The sequence below is a fragment of the Panthera tigris genome, chromosome C2, assembly GCF_018350195.1.
Source record: "Panthera tigris isolate Pti1 chromosome C2, P.tigris_Pti1_mat1.1, whole genome shotgun sequence".
In the NCBI taxonomy this organism is placed as follows: domain Eukaryota; kingdom Metazoa; phylum Chordata; class Mammalia; order Carnivora; family Felidae; genus Panthera; species Panthera tigris.
Window position 1 is genome coordinate 9,387,036 of NC_056668.1, and position 21,197 is coordinate 9,408,232.

General features: G+C 44.1%; 1 protein-coding gene across 3 annotated transcripts in view; it reads left to right on the forward strand.

The window, feature by feature from the left end:
* SETD4 (SET domain containing 4) overlaps positions 1-21,197 on the forward strand; it is a 136,866-nt gene that overhangs the window by 23,722 nt on the left and 91,947 nt on the right. For 2 of the 3 annotated variants that reach the window (XR_006207829.1, XM_042957201.1), the window contains exon 11: positions 365-495. Coding sequence is in view for 2 of the 3 variants with exons in the window: in XM_042957201.1 (XP_042813135.1) it covers positions 365-495 (131 nt within the window). In the remaining variant the exon portion in view is untranslated. Of the gene's footprint in view, positions 1-364; positions 496-4,591; positions 4,686-21,197 lie in introns of those variants that run through there. The other variant, XM_042957202.1, reaches the window with a different exon arrangement.

Here is a 21,197-nt window from a genome sequence, read left to right on the forward strand (position 1 = left end):
ATCACTGGGATTGAAAAATAATTTTAATGAATCTTCAAGACCTTATGCTAGGTGAAATAAACTAGAATACAAAAAGACACATACTGTGTGATTCCACTTACATGAGTTATCTAGAATGGGCAAATTCAGAGTCTACAGAAAGTAGAGCAGAGGTTACCAGGGGCTGGGGAGTTGGTGTTAATAGGGTACAGAACTTCCATTAGAGATGATGGAAAACTTGTGGGGTGGGTGGTGGCGAGGCTCACATAACATTGTGTGGTACCTAGTACCGTTGAAGTGTACACTGAAAAGTGGTCAGAATGGTCAATTTTATGTTTACGTATATTTTACTGCAAGAAAAAAATAATTTTAAAATGCTTTCCAGGTTTCTCATATGAAAGATGAAGAAGTGGCTTCGATAAACCAACTAACTTTGGTAGAAACATTGTGGACAGAAGAGCTAAAGATTCTGCAGGCCTCTGCTCTGATTCTAAACAGTTTGCAAACACCTTTTAGGTAACCTCACCTAATGTGTTTGATCACCTCCTGTGGTGGGTGTGACTTCTTCACCAGTTTTAAAGGTTTATTTTGTATAGAATCATTTACAGTCACCGAGTGGTTTCTATTAAACCATTGTATACTTCTCTTGTTCCTTCTGCTTTTCTCTGTTTGTGGGATGGAGCGGTGGCCGCTTCTCAGACGATGCAGGACATCTGCAGGGGGCAGGGCAGGCTCTGTGGATTCTAGAGTGTAAGTGATGATGGATGTGTCATCCTCACAGCACCTCAAAAAATATTCTCAAAACAGACCCCAGTTTTGTAGAAAGAAGTAGGAGGAAAGCACTGCTCTGTAAGGAGAGAGGGGGCCTGAGGGGCTCTGTGTGTGGCCTTTCCCTGGGTGTCCCACTTCCCCGCTGACTCAGCAGCTGTAAAAGGGCAAGAAGTTGTGCTTTTATTCTGCTCTGATACTTTGGTTTAGAGATGTGCTGGTGGTGGGTGGCTTTGGGTGGGGAATGGGGTAGGTGATGTGGGGCAGGCCCCAGTCCCAGCCGGGCGTGGCCCCCAGCTGCACTGAACTTGAGCAAATCACTTTGCATTTTCCCTTCTGATTTCCAATTTGAGAAGGAGATTGTGGACCCCCTATGTAGAAGGGCCAGGGACTGGGACTCGTGTTGGGTAGAGGCCCAGGTGATGCCTGCCACCTTTCGCTTTCTTGCCCTTGCTCACCAGGAACCAGGGAGCTGGCTATAGGAGGGACAGTCGGGGCACCTTCTGTGAGTTTGATTGAATGGAAGTTCAGTCATTAAATACAGGAGAGAGTAGGGCCTGCCTCAGCAGACCTCCCTCTGTGGTTTTCCAGAATGTGTTTAAGTCTCTTGTCAGACATGTTCCTTTCCCAGTCTCTTTGTGGTAGGTGTTTAACTTTTTTTTTTAAATGTATATTTATTTTTGAAAAAGAGAGAGAGAGAGAGAGAGTGTGTGTGTGTGTGTGTGTGTGTGTGTGTGTTCAAGTGGGGGAGGGGCAGAGAGAGAGGGAGACACAGAAACCAAAGCAGGCTCCAGGTTCTGAGCTGTCAGCACAGAGCCCGATGCGGGGCTTGAACTTACAAACTGTGAGATCACGACCTGAGCTGAAGTCAGATGCTTAACCAACTGAGCCACCCAGGCACCCTGGTGTTTAACACTTTTATTCTGCTGCTTTTCTATCATTTTCATGGGGGCTTGGGAGGTATAGGAGATGAATTTTTGTGCTCAGTTGGTCATTTTGAATTCAGAGTCTGTCTTTCTTTCTTTCTTTCTTTCTTTCTTTCTTTCTTTCTTTCTTTCTTTCTTTTTCTTTCTTTCTTTCTTTCTTTCATAATTATAAAAGCATTTTAGGCTATTGACTATCCTCTGACTATGGTTTGTATATAAAGTGTGTACTTAATTAGTACTTTTTTAGTACTCAGAGTTTGGCTCAGGATTTACACTTTTCATAGCGGTTTCCTGCCTGTCAGTCAACAGTCAGAACCACTGGGAGGGAGTCGGAGCAGGTGTTCTATCATCGGTCACAGGAGCAAAATATGCCCTTACTATAAAAACTGGACTGCCATCGGAACATAAGACAATAACATTTACTAAATATTAGCATTGCTAGATGCTAGGTGCTGTGCTCAGGCCTTGGTATGCAGAGTTTTAAGCCTCACGGTTACCCTGTGTCATGAATAGAAAGGGGAAGAAATTGCCTAAGATTGCACACTTAATGTGCTACAGAGAAAATGCCCACTCACCCTGCCCTCGGAGGGGTCAGGGTCCACAGCGTGGGTGTGTTCATGTCCGGGATTTACTGTGTCCTGCTGTGGGGATGGAGTTAATGCGCGTGGGCCTGCTGCCTCCACGTCAGTGGGCGTCAACATGCCATTCGGGAGGCCCGGGCCTTCTGGCACAGCTCTACCTCAGCGGGGACGTCTGCTGGATTCTGGGGCTCAGTGTGGGCAAACTGACCTAAAGCCTTGGTCATATGTGAGCTTCCATCCTTACTCTTTCCCTGTTTATCCTTTTCAGAACCAGGGAGGGAAGAGGGGATATTCCCTCCACAGCCCTCAACAGTCCTTGGCCCCAGGGGACGGACACGTGGAGAAGTCTTTCAGGGGCCGGAGCTGTGGAGGGACCGCCAGGCCTCTCCAAGGTTGGGGATGGACTGGGGCCAGATGGTGTAGGGGCTGCCCCTCTCGGGCATCGGTGCCCAGAGTTCGGTTTTCCCTCCCGGGTCTTGTTCTTCCCCAGCACTGGAATTCCTGTCTTTGAGTGCAGCCCAAACAAATGGGACCCACTCACCTCAGGAGACAGTGTCTGGACGTCTTTCCTTGTTCTTATATGCAGTTGGTGTTGACTTTATTTTTAAGTAGCTGCAGTGGGGAGCACCTGGGTGGCTCAGTTGGTCAAGTGTCTGACTCTGGATTTCGGCTTAGGTCATGATCTCATGGTTCGTGGGATCAAGCTATGCGGTGGATTCTGTGCTGACAGTGTGGAGCCTGCTTGGGATTCCCTGCCCCTCTCCCCCCCTTACTTCCCTGTTCACTCGCATGCACCTGCACGCTGCAGTGTGTTTCAGGATGTGCTATACCAGGAGTCCGCAAACATTGACCGGGCAAATAGTAAATATTTTAAGCTTTCTGAGCCATACAGCCTTTGTCCCGACTATTGCACAGCATATAGACAATATGCAAACAAGTTGAATGTCTGCGTTCCAGTAAGACTATTTACAAAGACAGGTCTTGGGCCATCGTTTGCCGACCCCTGTGCTATACCATACTTATTTTTCCTGTCCCCTATTAGTGGACATTTAGGACCTATATATATTAATATATTTACACACACATACGTATGAACTCCTACGTGAAGGTGCTTTTACACCTTTCAAAAACAAAGCCACCCTTTAACATGAACATTGTTGTGCTCTAGTTGTCCAGTGATTAGAAAAACAATAGACAATGAGAAAAGTCATTACTCACGCATTTACAAATGAGAAGTATTTCATCATCCACACCAGATCTATGTGTATTTGGAAAACTGCAGAATAAGACTTTTCCATTTATAGACCATGCTTGGTATATGTGTGCCGCAGACCTCTTGCAAAGTCTGCGGAGCTTATGGCTCCTCGTAGGGCAGTCTGGCCCACAGGGTAAACCACTGTTAACTGTGACACACAGCTGCCTTTGGCTTGTCCTCGCAAAATCATCGTGAGGGCCGGCAAAGCCAGGCTCTTTCCCAGTGGCATGATTTTCTTCCTTCTTTAGTTTACACGCCCACCCCCACACCCCCCCATTTTCTTCTTCCTCCTTTTCTGTTTGCTCCTCACTATTGCCTTGGGCATGCCTGAGGTCACTTACTAACACACCTTCTCCTCATCGGTATCTGGTTACAGAGTTTGTGGGTGGTAAGCCTCCCACTGGCCGACTTGGCCTGAGGGGACACACATTGCGAAGTTAAGGACTATTTGTCCTTATCTTTCAAGCTAAAAACAGCAGATGCACTCCTCTGACTGGGGCACTTTAAGTGCTTCTGCCTGAAGGTGGAGACTGGTAATGACCTAGGCAATCAGAGCTGTAATTCTGTGAAAATGGCTCTCACTGAACCACCTAGACACGTCCTGAGAGGACCCATGAAGGCACAGAAATAGGGAATTTATTTTAGCTCTTCAGTTGGCAAACAGCAGCCACATTCTGTGTGATAGATTAATGTTGGGTAGTAGGTCTTACCTGGAGGAGCAAAGAATAATAAAACACAAATCGGTTTGTCAGCTGACGTTTCTTTGTTTCTTTGTTTTTTCAAGATTTTTTTAACGTTTATTTATTTTTGAGACAGAGAGAGACCGAGCATGAACGGGGGAGGGTCAGTGAGAGAGGGAGACAGAGGTCCGAAGCAGGCTCCAGGCTCTGAGCTGTCAGCACAGAGCCCGACGCGGGGCTTGAACTCACCGACCGCGAGATGATGACCTGAGCCCAAGTCGGACGCTTAACCGACTGAGTCACCCAGGCGCCCCAGTCAGCTGACATTTGAATATAGAGTTTTGTCAGGAATGCCACCCTGTTGGAAAAGGGCCTGTTTGTTTTTTTTTTTTTTTTTTACAGATCCAGAAAGTCATTTGTGAATTAAAGGGAATGGAACATTAAGAGGGAACAAGCAGGCCTGAAGCATTTTTCTATAAGCCTGCCCGTGTGCCACGTACAACCTCCCCGTGTGCCACGTACAACCTCCCCATGTGCCACATTCTTCAGTGCCATGTGCTCTCTCTGGGGCTGTTCTGTTTCACCTTTCAGAGGGCAGCTCCCTCTCTTTGTTCTGTTACAACCTTTCCTTGAGGGGATATTTCATTTACTTTCCTTCTATAAACTATTCCGTAGTTTTAACATTAGGCTGCGAGTACATTCGTAAAAACTCACAAAAACATAGTAGAATTTAATAAAAATGCAAGGTTACCATTCACACCCACTGGGACACCTGTAATAAAAAAGATAACGTGTTGAGGATGCGGGGAAATCGGAACCCTGTGGCTCAGCTGATGGAAAGTAAGACGGTGTGGCTGCTTGGAAACCCAGTGTGGCAGTTCCTAAAAGTTTTAGCAGAGACTCTTTCTGACTTAGCAACTCCCCTCTCTCCCAAGAACTAAAAACACATGTCCACACAAAAGCGTGAACACGAATGTTCATAGCACTTTGTATAGCAGTGTTTGTCACAGCTATACAACAACATAACAGCTCCAACCCAAATGTTTATCCGCAGATGAATGGATAAATAAAATGAGATTTTGCCATAAAATGAAATATCATTCAGGCACAGAAGGGAACAAAGTACATACACGCTGCAACATGGATGAGACTTAAAAACATGGTAAATGAAAGAACCCCGTCACAAAAGACCACATATAATTGTATTTGTATGAGGGGTGCCTGGGTGGCTCAGTCGGTTGAACGTCCCACTTTGGCTCAGGTCATGATCTCATGGTTCGTGAGTTCATGTCGGGCTCTGTGCTGACAGTGCAGAGCCCGCTTCAGATCCTCTGTCCCTCTCTCTCCTCCCCTCCCCCTCTCATGCGTGTATGCTCTCTTTCTCAAATAAATATTTGAAATAAAATTGTACTTATATGAAATGTGCAGAAAGGGCAAATCTAGAGCAATGGGAAGTAGATTAGTGGCTGCCGTGGGTGGGCCAGGGTGCTGGAGGGATTGGGTGGTGGCCATTGTGTCATACATCTAAAATGGGTCAGTGTTGTAGCCTGTGAGTTACACGACAATAAAGCTCTTTTTTAAAGAAATAAGGTTAGTGCCTAATTGGTGAGGATTCTACCCCTCTTCTCACAGCTCATGCTTTTTCCAGGAAGGTCCAGAGTCTGTCAATCTGACAATGACAGTAATGGTCTGATAGCATTAGACCTTCTGCCCATGCACTGCATTGATCACCTTGTTTATCCTTACCACAACCGGTTGAGTTCATATTTTCCTGATTCTGTAAATGTAAACGTAAAGTTATTGCTGAGGTCACACAGCTGCTGAGTGGCAGAGCTAGGATTCAAACCTCGGTTGGCCTCTAGATGCCACGCTTGTAGGGTTCATACAGCAAAGACCGTGTCTGTGAAAGATGCACCCAGGCTTAGGGAGGCACCTGCTCTCACCTGATTAGGACTTTGTAAAATTAAAGTGTGGCTGGATCAGCCAGCCTTGGAAGAACATTTGGAGGGCTGAGATGCTACAGTCCTGACTAAATCCCCTCTCTCCTGGGCCTTTCTCTTTCTGCCATCTTGGAACCTGTGGAGGCCTTCTGGGAACAGGGCTCCTGGAAGGCTGTGGTCCAAAGCCATTTTTTGCTGGCTGTAAGTGGAGTCTCTGGAACCAGAGGGATCACACATGCCTTCTTAAAAGGTGTTTATGCTCGAGATGAAACTGAATTCTATCTAGGCAAGAGAGGTGCTTATGTGTACAAAGCAAAGAACAACAACACTCCTGGTGGCAAACCAAATAAAACCAGAGTAATCTGGGGAATGGTACCTCACGCTCATGGAAACAATGACATGGTTCGTGCCAAATTCCGAAGTAACCTTCATGCTAAAGCCATTGGCCACAGAATCCGTGTGATGCTGTACCCCTCAAGGATTTAAACTGACTGAAAAGTAAATAAAGGTGTAGATTTGTTCTCTTGAATGAATGAATGAATGAATCAATCATTCAATCAATCAATCAATCAATCACTCCTCTCTCTCCTGGCATCTACTTTTGATACGCAAAGAGACTCCTCAGTATAGATATGGAAGAGCAGACTCATGGCCCAGGGAACCTGTCTTCAAAAATGACAACTCATTCCCTGAAAGGAGGTGTTATTAACCACACTTTATAGAAGAGCAGACAGGTTCAGAGAAGGGAGGTTAACATGGCCAAAGGTATTCAGCAGGTGAGTGCAGAGCCATGTGGGGTGGGGGTGGGGCTACCTTCTATCACACATAGTTGAAGCCTTTATTAAGAGCATGCTTGATGCGCAGAAGACACAAATAGACACTTTTCCAAAGAAGACATCCAGATGACTAATAGACACATGAGAAAGTGCTCAATACCACTCATCAGGGAAATACAAATCAAAACCACAATGAGATACCACCTCACACCTTTCAGAATGGCTAAAATGAACACCTCGGGCAACAACAGATGTTGGTGAGGATGTGGAGAAAGAGGAACCCTTTTGCACTGCTGCTGGGAATGTAAACTGTTGCAGCCACTCTGAAAAACAGTATGGAAATTAAAATCGAAAAAATTAAAAATCGAACTATCCTACGACCCAGCAATTGCACTACTAGGTATTTATCCAAGGGATAGAGGTGTGCTTTGGAAAGAACCCAAATGTCTATCGACTGATGAATGGGTAAAGAAGGTGTGGTATATATGTATACAACGGAATAATACTACTCAACAATCAAAAAGAATGAAATCTTGCCATTTGCAACAAGGTGGATGAAACTAGAGTGTATTATGCTGAGTGAAATAAGTCAGAGACAAATATGATTTCACTCATGTGGAATTTGGGAAACACGACAGATGAACGTAGAGGAAGGGAAGGAAAAATGAGATAAAAACAGAGGGAGGCAAACCATAAGAGACTCTTAAATACAGAGAACAAACTGAGGATTGCTGGGGGGGTGGTGGGTAGGGGGATGGGCTAAAGGGGTGATGGGCATTAATTAAGGAGGGCACTTGTTGGGATGGGAACTGGGTGTCCCATGTAAGTGATGAATCACTGGGTTCTACTCCTGAGACTACTGTATGTTAACTAACTTGAATTTAAATAAATAAAAACAAAAACAAAGAGCATGCTTGTCAGGATGTGGTGCCCTGACTGTGGCATCAGAAACTGCCAGGTTGTACAAGCACATCCCAAAGCCACAGAATCAGAATCTCTAGGGGTAAGTCCAAGAATATGTATTTTCAGTGAGCCCCCAGGTGATTTGAGTGCCCACTGTTTGTGAACCGTGGCTGTAGAGATTCCAATGGGAGACGCCTGTGCCCCCTCACCCTCCACTCTCAGGTGCTGGTTCCAAGGTTTTAGTCGGTCCTTTCATGACTCTTGATGTGAATTGTTAGGCAGACCCCAGATCACATGAATCCAAGGCTGGGCCTCTGAATACATGCACTGTCTGAGGGTTGGGGTGACAAGAGGTCCTTGAGCTGATCCACTCAGACCCCTTATTTTGTGGTTGCAGCCCAAGAGGTTGAGGAGCTCGCTCTGGACCTTGGATTTAGCATCAGAATCCAGATTTTCTTTCTGATTCTGGGAGACCTTTCACTGTCCTGCATTTTCTTTCCATAGTGTAAGATCTAGACATTCTCTCAAACGGACTCCCCAACTATATTCTTCTAGAAAAGAATCAGAGTGGGGAGTGAGGCAGTTGGAGGAGAAAGGGAAGGGGTAGCCCAGCCCAGGAAGAGGTGGAGAAGGAACAGGAGCAGAGACCCCACCAGCCTTCTTGTTCTCATTGGATTTTCCCATCTAATTTCACAATAGCTCTATGAGGCAGGTGTTACATGTTTTATAATATGAAGAACCTGAGGCATAGAGGGGTCACGTGACCTGTCACATCAAACAGTTGGAATTAGAACCCAGGAGTCTGAATTCAAGTCTGTCACTTGTCAGTTACACCTGTTTCTGCCTCCAAAGATGGGCAGCCTCCAGTGCAGGGTGGGGAGAGACCCCCTTAAACTTAAAGTGGTTTGTTTTGTCTTGGTTTGTTTGCATGTTCTTTAAAAAAAATTTTTTTTAATGTTTATTTATTTTTTAGAGAGAGTGCAAGCTGGGGAGGAGTAGAGAGAGAAGGAGACAGAGGATCCGAAGCAGGGGCTCAAACCCACGAACTGTGAGATCATGACCTGAGCCCAAACCAAGAATCGGATGCTTAACTGACTGAGCCACCCAGGCGCCCCTTGTTTGCATGTTCTAGTAGGCAACTTCATCGACCTCATTGGGCAGACTGGCGACAAGGAGCCAGGCAGCACCCAGGTGCGAGGAGAAAGAGGGCCTCCCCAGAGGTCCCTGTGGGCCAAGCCCTCTCCCTGTGGTTTTCAGTTTTACAGCCCCCTCCCTGTCACTGTGACACCCACATCCCACAAAAGGCGGAGGGGCGAGAAGGGGTGAATGATCCTGCAAGGCAGCCTTCTCCCATTTCAGAGAAAATCTGTCCTGGGGGTGGGGCCCTCCTTTTGATCTCAAGGGTCCCTGTCTGGTTATGCAGCTGTGGTGATGGGCGTTTAGAAGCCTTCTGCTAGTGCCAGAAGATAAGGCAAAAACCGAGACTGTGCAGGGTCTATGTAGCAATTATTAGGACAGTAAATAATTCCCGTTCTCACTTTGCCCTTGTCACAAAGGGAGACTTCAAAGTGCTCAAGATAAAAGGGAATTCAGGATGTCACTGACCCGGGGAGTGGGGGGAGGGTCAAGTCTAAGGGTGTGTTTGTCACAGGCAGCATAGATCTTTGCTTCTCGGGTCCTCCCAAGCCTCAGACAGTAAGGGTCGCAGCAGCCGTTTGAAGTCCCTGGGAACCACATGTGCAGCGTTTTTAGAAACTTTATTGAGGAATAATTAACAAATACATTTGTACAGACTTAAAGTGTACACGTGATGATTTGATATATGTACACATTACAGAACAATCACCAAGAGCAAGATAATGAACACATCCCTCAGCTCATAGTCACCAGTTAACTTTGTTTTCTTTCTGTGGCGGGAATGCTTAAGATCTGCTCTCAGTGACTTTCAAGTAAACAATACCATAGCATTAACTAGCCAACACGCTGTATGTTAGTTCCTCTGCACTTACTGTTCCTAATCTGAAAGATTGTACTTTTGGATGTATGCCGCTCCCATTTTCCCCTGGCCCTTGCAACCACCGTTCTATTCTCTGTTTCTGTGAAACTGCCCCCCCCCCTTAATATTCCACATGTAAATGATATCATACAGTATTTGTCTTTCTCAGTCTGGCTTATTTCACTTAGCAAAATGCCTTCCAGGTTGATCCATGCAGTTGCAAACGGCAGGATTTCCTTCCTTTCTGTGGCTGAATAATATTCCATTTTCTTTACCCATTCATCAGTTGAAGGACACTTTACCGTGTTTCCTCATCTTGGTTATTTTGAATAATGCTGTAATGAAGGTGGGTGTGCAGATATCTCTTTGAGATACTGATTTCAATTCCTTTGGATACATATACCCAGGACTGGGATTGCTGGATGGTATGGTAGTTCAATTTAAAATTTTTTAAGGAATCATACTGTTTTCCATAATGGCCATACCAATATACATTACCACTAACAGCATATAAGTGTCCTTCTTCTCCACATCTTCACCATCATTGATACCTTTCGTCTTTTTGATAATAGCCATCCCATTAGATGATATCTCATTGTGGTTTTGATTTGCATTTTTCTGATGATTAGTGATGTTAAGCACCTTTCAAATACCTTTTGTATGTCTTTTTTTTGTGTGTGGGGGGGAAATGTCTGTTCAGGTCCTATGCCCATTTTTAAATTGTATTATCTGCTTTTTTGCTATTGTATGAATTCTTTGTATGTTTTGGATATAAACCCCTTATCATATATATGGTTTGCAAATATTTTCACCCATCCTGTAGGTTGCCTTTTCAATTCATTGATTGTTTCCTTGCTATGCAGAAACTCTTTAGTTTGATGCTGTTTCACTTGTTTATTTTAGTTTTTGTGCCTGTACTTTTGATGTTTTATCCAAGAAATTGTTGCCAAGACCTATGTCAAGGATCTTTTCTGCTATGTTTTCCTCTAGGAGTTTTATGGTTTCGGGTCTTACATTTAAATCTTTGATCTATTTTGAGTTAATTTTTGTGAGTGGTGTAAGATAGGGGCCCAGTTATACTCTTTTGCACGTGGATATCAGGTTTTCCCAGCACCATTTATTGAAGAGAATATCATTTCCCCATTGTGTGTTCTTGGTGCCCTTGTCAAAATTTAGTGGACCATGTATGTGTGGGTTTTTGTCTGGGCTCTCTATTCTCTTCCACTGGTTTATATGATGGTTTTTTATGCCAGTACCACACTATAGCTTGTAATATAGCTTGAAATCAGAAAGTGTAATACCTCCAACTTTGTTGTTGTTGTTGCTGTTGTTGTTGTTGTTTTCCTCCTCCTCTTCCTCCTCCTTCTCCTCCTTCTCCTCCTCCTCCTCCTTCTCCTCCTCCCCCTCCTCCCCTTCCTCCTCCTTCTCCTCCTCCTCCTCCTCCTCCTCCTCCTCTTCTTCTTCTTCTTCTTCTTCTTCTTCTTCTTCTTCTTCTTCTTCTTCCTTCTTCTTTTTTTTCAGGATCTCCTTGGCTATTTAGGGCCTTTTGTAGTTCCATACAAATTTTTGTATACTTTTTTCTGTTTCTGTGAATGATACCATTAGGATTTTGATAAGTATTGCATTGAATCTGTAGATAATTTGGGTAGTATGAACATCTTCACAGTATTAAGTCTTCTAATCCATGAACATGGGATATCTTTTTATTTATTTGTATCTTCTTTAATATCTTTCATCAGTGTCTTAGAGTTCTAAGTATACAGGTCCTTCATCTCCTTGGTTAAATTTATTCCTATGTATTTTATTGTTTTTGATGCTGTTATAAGTGGGATTGCTTTTTAAATTCATCTTTCAGGTAGTTTGTTGTTAATGTATAGAAATAGAATGGATTTCTGTATGTTGATTTTATATTCTGCTTCTTTACTGAAATTATTTATTCATCCTAACAGATTTTTGGTGGAGTCTTTAGGGTTTTCTATATATAAGCTCATGTCATCGGCAAACAGATAATTTTACATCTTCCTTTCTGATTTCATGCCTTTACTTCCTTTTCTTGCCTAAATGCTATGGCTGGGACTTCCAGTACTACGTTAAATGGAAATGGTGAGAGTAAGCATCCCTGTCTATTCCTGATCTTAGAGGAAAAGATTTTTAACTTTTCATCACTGTATACAATATAGCTGTGGGCTCGTCATATATGACTTCTATTATGCTGAGGAACACTTCCTCTATACTTAATTTGTTGAGAGATTTTTTTCTTTATGAAACGATGTTGAATTTTGTCAGATGCTTTTTCTGCATCTTTTAAAATGATCATATGATTGTTATCCTTCATTCTATTCATGTGGTGTATCACATTTATTGATTTGCTTATGTTCAACCATCTTTGCATCCCATGGATGAATCCCTCTTGATCATTTTAATCCCTGTGATCATTTTAATGTGTTCTTGCATTTGATTTGCTAGTATTTTGTTGAGGATTTTTGCATTCATCAGGGATATTGGCCTTTAATTTTCTTTGCTTGTGGTATCCTTCAGTATCACAGTCATGCTGGCTTCATAGAATGAGTTTGGAAGTGTTCCTTCCTCTGTAATTTTCTAGAAGAGTTTGAAACGGATTGGTATTAATTTTTCATTAAATTTTGGTAGAATTCACCTGTGAAGCCATCTGGTCCTGGGCTTTTATTTGTTGGGAGATTTTTGATTACTAATTCAATCTCCTTGCTTGTTATGGGTCTGTTCAAATTTTCTATGACTTCATGATTCAGTCTTGGTAAGTTGTGCGTTTCTAGGAATTTATCAATTTCTTATAAATTATGTAATTTGTTGGCATATAATTGATCACAGTTTCTCTTATGATCTTTAGAATTTCTGTTGTATCAGTTATAACGTCTTTCTTTCACTTACAATTTTATTGAGGTCTCTCTTTTTTTTCTTAGTCTACCTAAATGTCAATTGTTTATCTTTTCAAAAAGCCAACCCTTAGTTTTGTTGATATTTTCTATTGTTTCTCTAGTTCTCATGTCATCTATTTCTGTTCTAATCTTTATTATTTCCTTCCTTCTGCTAACTTTGGGCTTAATTTGTTTTTCTTTTTCTGGTTCCCTGAGGTGTAATGATAGGTTGTCTATGGGTTGGATGCATCCCATAAGTTTTGGTGTGTTGTGATTCCATTTATGTTTGCCTCTAGATATTTTTTGATTTCTTTCACCCATTGGTTGTTAAGAAGTGTGTTGTTGAAATTTCACATATTTGTAAACTTTCCAGGTTTCTTCTTGTTACTGATTTCCAGTCTCAAACCATTGCAGTTGGAAAAGATATTTCATATGATTTCAATGTTATTAAATTTCTTAATCCTTATTTTGTGACCTAAAATATGATTTATTCTGGACAATGTTTTATTTGTGCTTGAGAAGAATGTGTTTTCTGCTGCAGTTGGATGGAATGTTCTATATATGTCTATTAGGTATTTGGTTTAAAGTGTCATTCCAGTCTGTTATTTTCTTACTGATTTTTTTTCTTTGGATGATCTACCCACTGTTAAAAGTAAGGTATTGAATTTCCCTACTATTACTACATTGCTGTCTATTTTTGCTTTCAGATCTATTAATAATTATTTAATATATTTAAGTTTTCCAATATTGAGTACATAGATGTTTACAGTAATTATATCGTTTTGGTGAATCAACCCCTTTAGCATTATATAATGATTTTCCTTGTCTCTGTTACAGTTTTTGACTTAAAGTCTGTTTTATCTGATGTAAGTATAGCTATCCCTACTGTCTTCTGATTTTCATTTGCACAGAATATCTTTTTCCACCATTTACTTTAAGCCTGCAAGTGAGTTTCTTGTGAACAAATGAGTTTCTTGTGAACAGCATTTAGTTGGGTTTTGTTTTTTTAATCCATTTTTTGTCTATTCATTCTTTGCCTTTAATTATAGAATTTAAACCATTTACATTTGGAGTGATTACTGATAGGTAAAGACTATCACCATTTTGTTAATTGCTTTCTATTGTTTTGTGGTTACTTTGTTCCATTCTTCCTCTCTTGCTGTGTTTCTTTGTGAACTGATGATTTTTTTTACAGTGGTATGCTTTGATTCCATTCTCTTTTTTATTCATGTATCTATTATAGATTTTTTTGCTTTATGGTAATCATGAAGCTTTCATAATACACTTTATAATTATAACTATTTTGAACTGACAACTTCAATTGCATAAAAATGTTATACACATTTACTTGCTTGTACTCACAGTTTATGTTGTTCGTGTACCAATTTACCCTTTTTATATTGTCTATCCATTAACAAAATATTGCTTCTATAGGTTTTTTAAATTTTTTTAATGTTTATTTATTCTTGAGAGAGAGGGAGAGAGAGAGAGAGTGAGTAAGGGAGAGGCAGAGAGAGAAGGAGACACAGAATCTGAAGCAGGCTCCAGGCTCTGAGCTGTCAGCACAGAGCCCGACATGGGGCTTGAACCCATGAACTGTGAGATCATGACCTGAGCCGAAGTTGGGCGCTCAACCAAGTGAGCCACCCAGGTGCCCCTCTATAGTTTTTTTTTTTTAATCATTTTTTTTCTTTTAATTCTTTTTAATGTTTTTATTTATTTTTGAGACAGAGAGAGACAGAGCATGAGCAGGAGAGGGGCAGAGAGAGAGGGAGACACAGATACTGAAGCAGGCTCCAGGCTCTGAGCTGTCAGCACAGAGCCTGACACGGGGCTCAAACTCACATACTCTGAGATCATGACCTGAGCTGAAGTCGGACGCTTAACTAACTGAGCCACCCAGGTGCCCCATATCATTTTTGTTTCTTAACCTGTATGCTGGAGTTCAAAGTGATTTACACACAACCTTTGCAGTATTAGAGTATTTTGAATTTGATGATATGTTTTCCTTTACTAGTGAATTTATATTTTCATCTGTTTTCATGTTACTAATTAGTGTCTTTTTGTTTCAGCCTCAAAACTCCTTTTAGCATTTCTTGTTTAGCAGGTATGGTGGTGATAAAGTCCCTCAACTTTTGTTTGTTTGGGAAAGTTTTTATTTCTCCTTCATTGCTCAAGGATAACTTTGCTGGGTAAAATATTTTTGGTTGACAGTTTTTTTCCTTGAGCACTTTGAATATATTATCTCCTCTCCTGGCCTGCAAGGCTTCTGCTGATAAATCTGCTGATAGACTTATTGAGATTCCCTTGTATGTGTATGTGATTAATCTTTTGTCTCTTGCTGTTTTCAAAATTCTCTTTTTGTCTTTGATTTTGTGTCTTGGTGAAGATCTCTTTGGGTTGCATCTATTTGGGGACCTTTGAGCTTGATGTACTTGGATGGCCAAACTTTCCCCAGATTTGGGGTGTTCAGCCATTCTTTAGGTAAATTTTCTGTCCCTTTCTCTGTCTCTTCTCCTTCTGGGTCACCCATAGTGCAGATATTATTTCATTGGATGTATTCCATAATTCACATAGGTTTTCCTCACTTTTTTTTCATTCCAATTTCTTTTTTCTCCTCTGACTACGTAATTTCAATTTGATCTGTCCTCAAGTTTCCAGATTCTTTTTTTCTGCCTGATTGAGTCTAATGTTGAAGATTTCTATTGCATTTTTTATTTCATTCACTGCATTCTTTCAACTCAGAGTCTCTGTTAGGTTCTTTTTTTCAGTGATTTATATCTCTGTTGAACTTCTCATTTTGTTCATGTGTTGTTTTCCTGAGTTCATTAAATTGTCTGTATTCTCTTGAAGCTCATAGAGCTTCCTGAAAATGATTATTGTAAATTCTTTTTCAGGTAACTCACAGATCTGCATTTCTTTGGAACTGGTTACTGGAAAATCATGTTCGTTTCATGGTGTCATGTTTGCTTTTTCATGCTTCTGATGACTTTGTGTAGATGTTTGCACATTTGGGAGTGCATTCACTTCTTCCAGCCATTTGAATTGGCTTTGGTGGGGCAAAACTTTCACCAAAAGGTGGCTGCAAGGGTGCCAGCTGGGTGGGATGCAGCATCTTTGGTTCTTGGAAGGCACAGCAGCGTAGTATCCACGCAACTTCATCAGCTTGAGGTCAGTGTAGGCGCAGAGTTGTGGGGGGTCTTCTGTGGCCAAGACTGGATGACAGTGGTAGCTAAGGCTTTTGGGATATTCAGAGGTGAAGATTGCTAGGATCTTCGGTTCTCCTATTTTTGTCCATGGGAGAAAGTTCTAGCAGAGGGGGGATCCCTCTTGGCATATAGTCTGGCATGCTGGCACTCAGAGTCCTGGGATCAGAGCCATGTGGAGCTACCACTGTTCCTGGGTCTTGAGGCACAGATGCATTTGCCCGTGGCAGTGACGCTGATGTCTAAGGTGGGTGTACGTGGAACTCTGAAACCAGGGTCTGGGTCTCTGGGTCTTGCAATGATTCTGGCCAGGTGGGTGACGCAGCAGTGGCACAGGCCCTGGGATGGCAGGTACAGCGGTAGCTTGGGCCCAGGGGGGCAGGGGGCAGAGGCCAGTAGCAGTACAGCCCGTGGATGGTGGTGGGTCAAAGTCCCAACTTTGGCCTCAGGGAAGGTTGCAGGAAAGCAGAAGCGCATCCCTAGTGATGGCCTCTGAAAGCCACATGTTAGGATCCAGGGAGCATGTCAGGACTCAGGGCATAGCAGTGCCCCTGCCAATGACAGTTCAGGGCTTTGACCTGGAACCCAGGGACAGGGATCAGAGCAGAGGTAGTGTGACCTGGCAATAATGATTCAGAGCAGCCACCTGGGACCTGAAGGGTGGGGGTCAGAGCAGTGGCCACACAGCCTAATCAATGAAGGTTCCCAGCCTTGACCTGGGACCTGGGGGTGGGGCTCACAGCAGCCCCTGTAATGGGACAAAGTTGCGACCTGAGCTGAGGGCAGGGCTCAGGGCAGTAGTAGCACCCATCTTGTAGGTGGTGGGGCAAAGTCTCGATCCCAAAGTGCTGGACACAGCAGTGGCAGGACCCCACATCTTACTGCACCGACAGCCCCAGCTGTGAGGAGGGGCTTGGTGGTGGGGAGGCTGGACAGCTCCATGAGCTGGGATCAGCAATGGTGTAGACCGTGGGAGGCCATGGTAGTAAAGGCTGCAAACATCCACAGTGGTGTGGCTTGCTGGGGTTCTTCTGCTTTCATTTACCCCGTGAGGAGCTTCCTCTGAGTGGATCCCCGTGCACCAAGCTGCTCTTGACCTGAGGAGGGGGAGATGTGGGCAAAATGCTTCCTGTGCTGTTCTATGTGACCACCCTTGGGTTTTAAGCTCTGCAGGAGTTTTGCTGCTTTTTTGTTGTAGTCCAGAGCTTTCCCTGAGTTATTTTCATTGGTCTGTCATTGTTTATTTACAGTTTTTGTTGTTTCTGTGGGCGAGATGAAATTGGGATCCCCTGGTTCTCCATCTTGCTGACTGATATTACCTCTCTTGCACATGGCAGAGCTTTAAAAACTGCTGAGCCCGGGTCCCACCTGGAGGCTCTGATTTAATTGGTCTTAGATGTGCCAACATATCGGGGAACTGAAAGCTCCCAGGTGACTCTAATATATGCCATAGTTCCCTTTCTGAGCCTCTGCACTGGAGGAACAAGCTGCTTTAACTTGTCCTAGCTGGAATACTCTGGTATTGCTTTAATGCCTCCAATGACAATGGTTTGGGAGGCAGGAGACAGAGTGCCCATTGCTATATGACTACACACATTTATGCTGCTGAAATAACCTTTTAAATGGTGCCAATCCATATTGAGAACAGATTCATCCAAAGCTCAAATGCTTTAACATTTGGTTCAGTGAGTGTGCTTAAGTGTGAGTGGCCAGATCACAACAGGTGTTCAGAGCATTTTAGTTATTTTCTTGAAACACTTTTTAAAAACAAGTCACACCTGTAAGAGTCCCAAGTGTTTGGACTGAAGCCTGAAAAATACACACTGGATCTGGGAATCTTTGTGGGACTTTGCTCTGAGCTTGAGACACTTCCATTTTCGTACACTAGGTGGCACCAGAAGACCGCCAGGCTGGGGATGCTGACTCCCAGTCACGGAGGCTCTGTCGAATTGAGGCAACAGAGTATCTTTTTTTTTTTCTTTCTTTCAGATGTTAGTAGGATCCAGACAAGGCAAAAACAACTCTGTGTGTTGCTACTGGGATGAAATGCAGAGGTTCCTATGCTCTGTGGGGTGTTGGATCTCCTTGGGTGAGAAACACAGGCAGATAAACATTAGTTCAAGGTGACAGCTGCCAGATAGGGGGCCTAGCCAGGTGTGTTGTGCTCAGAGGAAGGGGCTGGGATGGGGGAGAGGTCTGATAAGACGCAGAAACTGCCCTGTCCCTGCGTTCAGACAAGCCATAAATAAATGCTGATATTTAGCACTTTCTTTTGAGAAAGAAACAGTTTCTCACAGCAGATAGCAGGTTTTCATTTCTAACATCATCAATAGCAGGTAGACTCAGGTCCTGACTGACACACAGGCGAACAGAGGACAGGGAGCTTTTAAGGAGTTTAAACTGACCGCCCACACAAAGAAAAGGGTGTATTCCTGTGACTCCACTTCTGCCAGATGTTTCTGGAATTAGAAAATGGGGCTAATTTTGTGGAGAGCTAGAGAGGAGCTGTTTCTTCTGACTGATGGGAGAGCTGGCCCATCTGTTGTTAGAGGCGTGCGTTTGATCTGAAGACAGAGCTTCAAGGTAGAGTGGAAACACCAGCATGTCCTTGGGCTTCCCTGTCCACAGGCGGCTGACAGCTTCCGGATCAGACCGCGGGCGATGTGAACTGAGTGACCTAGCACAGCATCCCAGAGTGGCCACGCAGGCAGCCTCACCTGAAATGACTTCTTTGGTCCGCCTGACTTTCTGCATTCATCTGTCCTTAGATCAAGACTAACTCACCTTGCAGATCAGGGAGGTCCTATCACACCTCTTTCCTTTTGACTGCCCTTCTCCTTTTACACCTCTCACTATTGATACACATTCTGGATTTGCCCTGACTGGATGCTTGTTTTCTCCTTGGCATTTCATCTAAAGTGTGCTGGCAAGGCCTGGACAAGGCCCCTTACTACCATATTGGATTTTTTCCCCCCTTAATTGAGAGACAAGAGAAAGCTGCAGATGACCGTTTTATCTGATTGGAGTCGCCTTGCTGGTGGCAGCTGTCCGTCTGGGAAAGAGATCTTGGTCCAGAGTACTCACGTTGGGGTAACCAGCTCTTTCTGACCGTTGTGGGTCAAGACTCAGAGCAGGTAGCCGCAGCACAGCCGAGGTTGGGAATCATGGCTCACGTGGACACAAACGTCAGCAGAGATTGGGTGAAAGATGAAATCTCCTGTTTCTTTATTCAGAAGGCAGCGTCTCTGGTACCAGTAGGCCTGAGTCCTGGCAGTGGACAACTGTTAGAGCCCACCCTCTTTCTTTTATGTTTTGCTAGTGGCAGGGGTCTATAGCGGAGGCCACTGCCACCAGAAACCATCCCTCAGGAAGCTAAGTGCTGTTGGCATCTTTTATTGGGGTCACCTAGAACCCTGCTCCTCAAAGGCTGATACGCAGACCACCAGTATTGGGGGTTTGTTAGAAATGCAGAGTCTCAACAAACTGAGGGCTGATGGGGGAGGGGTGGAGGGGGAGAGAAAAATGGGTGGTGGGCATTGAGGAGGGCACTTGTTGGGATGAGCACTGGGTGTTGTATGTGAGCGATGAGTCATGGGAATCTATTCCTGAAGCCAAGAGCACAATGTATATGCTGTATGCTAGTTAACTTGACAACAAATTTTATTGAAAGAAAGAAAAAGAAAGAAAGAAAGAAAGAAATCTGCACTGTAACAGGATGCGTGTGTCTGCAAAAGTTAGGAAAGCGGTAACTCAGGAGTACGGCTAGCCCCGGGGATTGTGTCTGGTCGAGCCTTCCCAGTCTCCTGGGCCAGTCTGACCATCAGCAACCCGTTTAGCACAGATGGGGGATGCTGGTCCTTGATGCGAGGTGCCCTGGGAGCTGGCTCATCTACAGAGAGTGGGGCGGGGCTGCGGACTCTTCGGGCAGGACTCACAAGGACTCACAAGGCCAGCTGGACTCACAAGGCCAGCTTATCGCAGCAATGATCATGGTTTTGCCCCTTTTACTGTGGGGCATGGTTGTTCGCAGTTGCCCCCGCAGTGCCAGGTGAGTAGCCCGACAGAGGCTGCCAGTTTCTCACCTGCCCCCCATGCTGGGGAGCTGCTGGGCAGTTGGCCATGGAACCCCAGTCTCCCTGACACACGTTTCTGAGGTTCACATTCACAGGGAAAAAGTAGATACTAATGCAGCAGTGTTGTTATGAAATCACCAAGCCACTGCGGAGGCATTAACACGGGTAACACCGGTGGGCCTTGACCGGGAGAGTCCGGGGACTTTTAGCCTGGCCGTGTGTTTACCTGGTTTACCTATTTCCGGGGTCTGCCTAGCTTCTAGGGGCCAGCGCGGGACCAGATGGGTGCCATGCATGGACTGATTCTATCCTTGCCATGCCGTATTCTCTGTCTGAAGGATGAAGAAAGCCCAGCTCAGTGGGTCACGAGGCAAAGTCCCTTCCTTGCCCAAGAGGGCAGACTGCGCTGCACACGGCCCTGGTCCGCTTGATGCCACGTGGGCTTCATCCCCACGCAGCTTCTTTCCGGTCACTTCTGTGGGCCGCTCCCCGATTCTCTGCAGCACTGTGATCAAGAGTAGGGCTGAGTTTGGTTGGAATCTCAAAGAATGAGGAAGTGGGCCATCCGGGGGTTCCTGGTGTGTGTGTGTGTGGGGGGGGACAGACGACCGCACTCTGGACCCCGGCTGTGCCTTTCCTGTCTTGTGGCTTTGGTTACCTGCGATGGGTTCTGACATGCTCCAGCTCGCAGATGGTGCCAGGTGACGTGCCGACAGCTGATTTCACGGCATTATTCTCACACATGAGCTTATATTTGTGTGGAATGATGAGGAACAGCGCCTGGTGTCCCTTCTTTTGTTTATATACAGTTTTTCCTTTGTGTAGGAGGAAAACAGAGCCGACTCCCTTTTAAGGGACATGGAAACTGAGTTTTGTCTTCCCTTCCTCTTACTGTCAAACAAAAGTCACCTTAGAACTCAAAATCACATGGGGTCTATCACTGGCAGGAAGCAAGGCCTTCCCTCGTGAATGTATAACTTACAGTAAGTTCTCAGCAGACCAAAAAAAAAAAAAAATGCCTTTTATCATGTTCTGGTCTTTCCCTCCCACTGTTTTATTTCACTTACAACATCACTCAGGCCCAAATGGTATTTGTCAGGAGTAATTGGCAAACGCTGGACGCTGTGTTCAAGGCTGCTTGAATGGAAAATCTCAAAGCAGTCATCCATGTTGAAAGAAAATATTACATTTGATCTTTTTTTATGATTTCTGCAGACGTG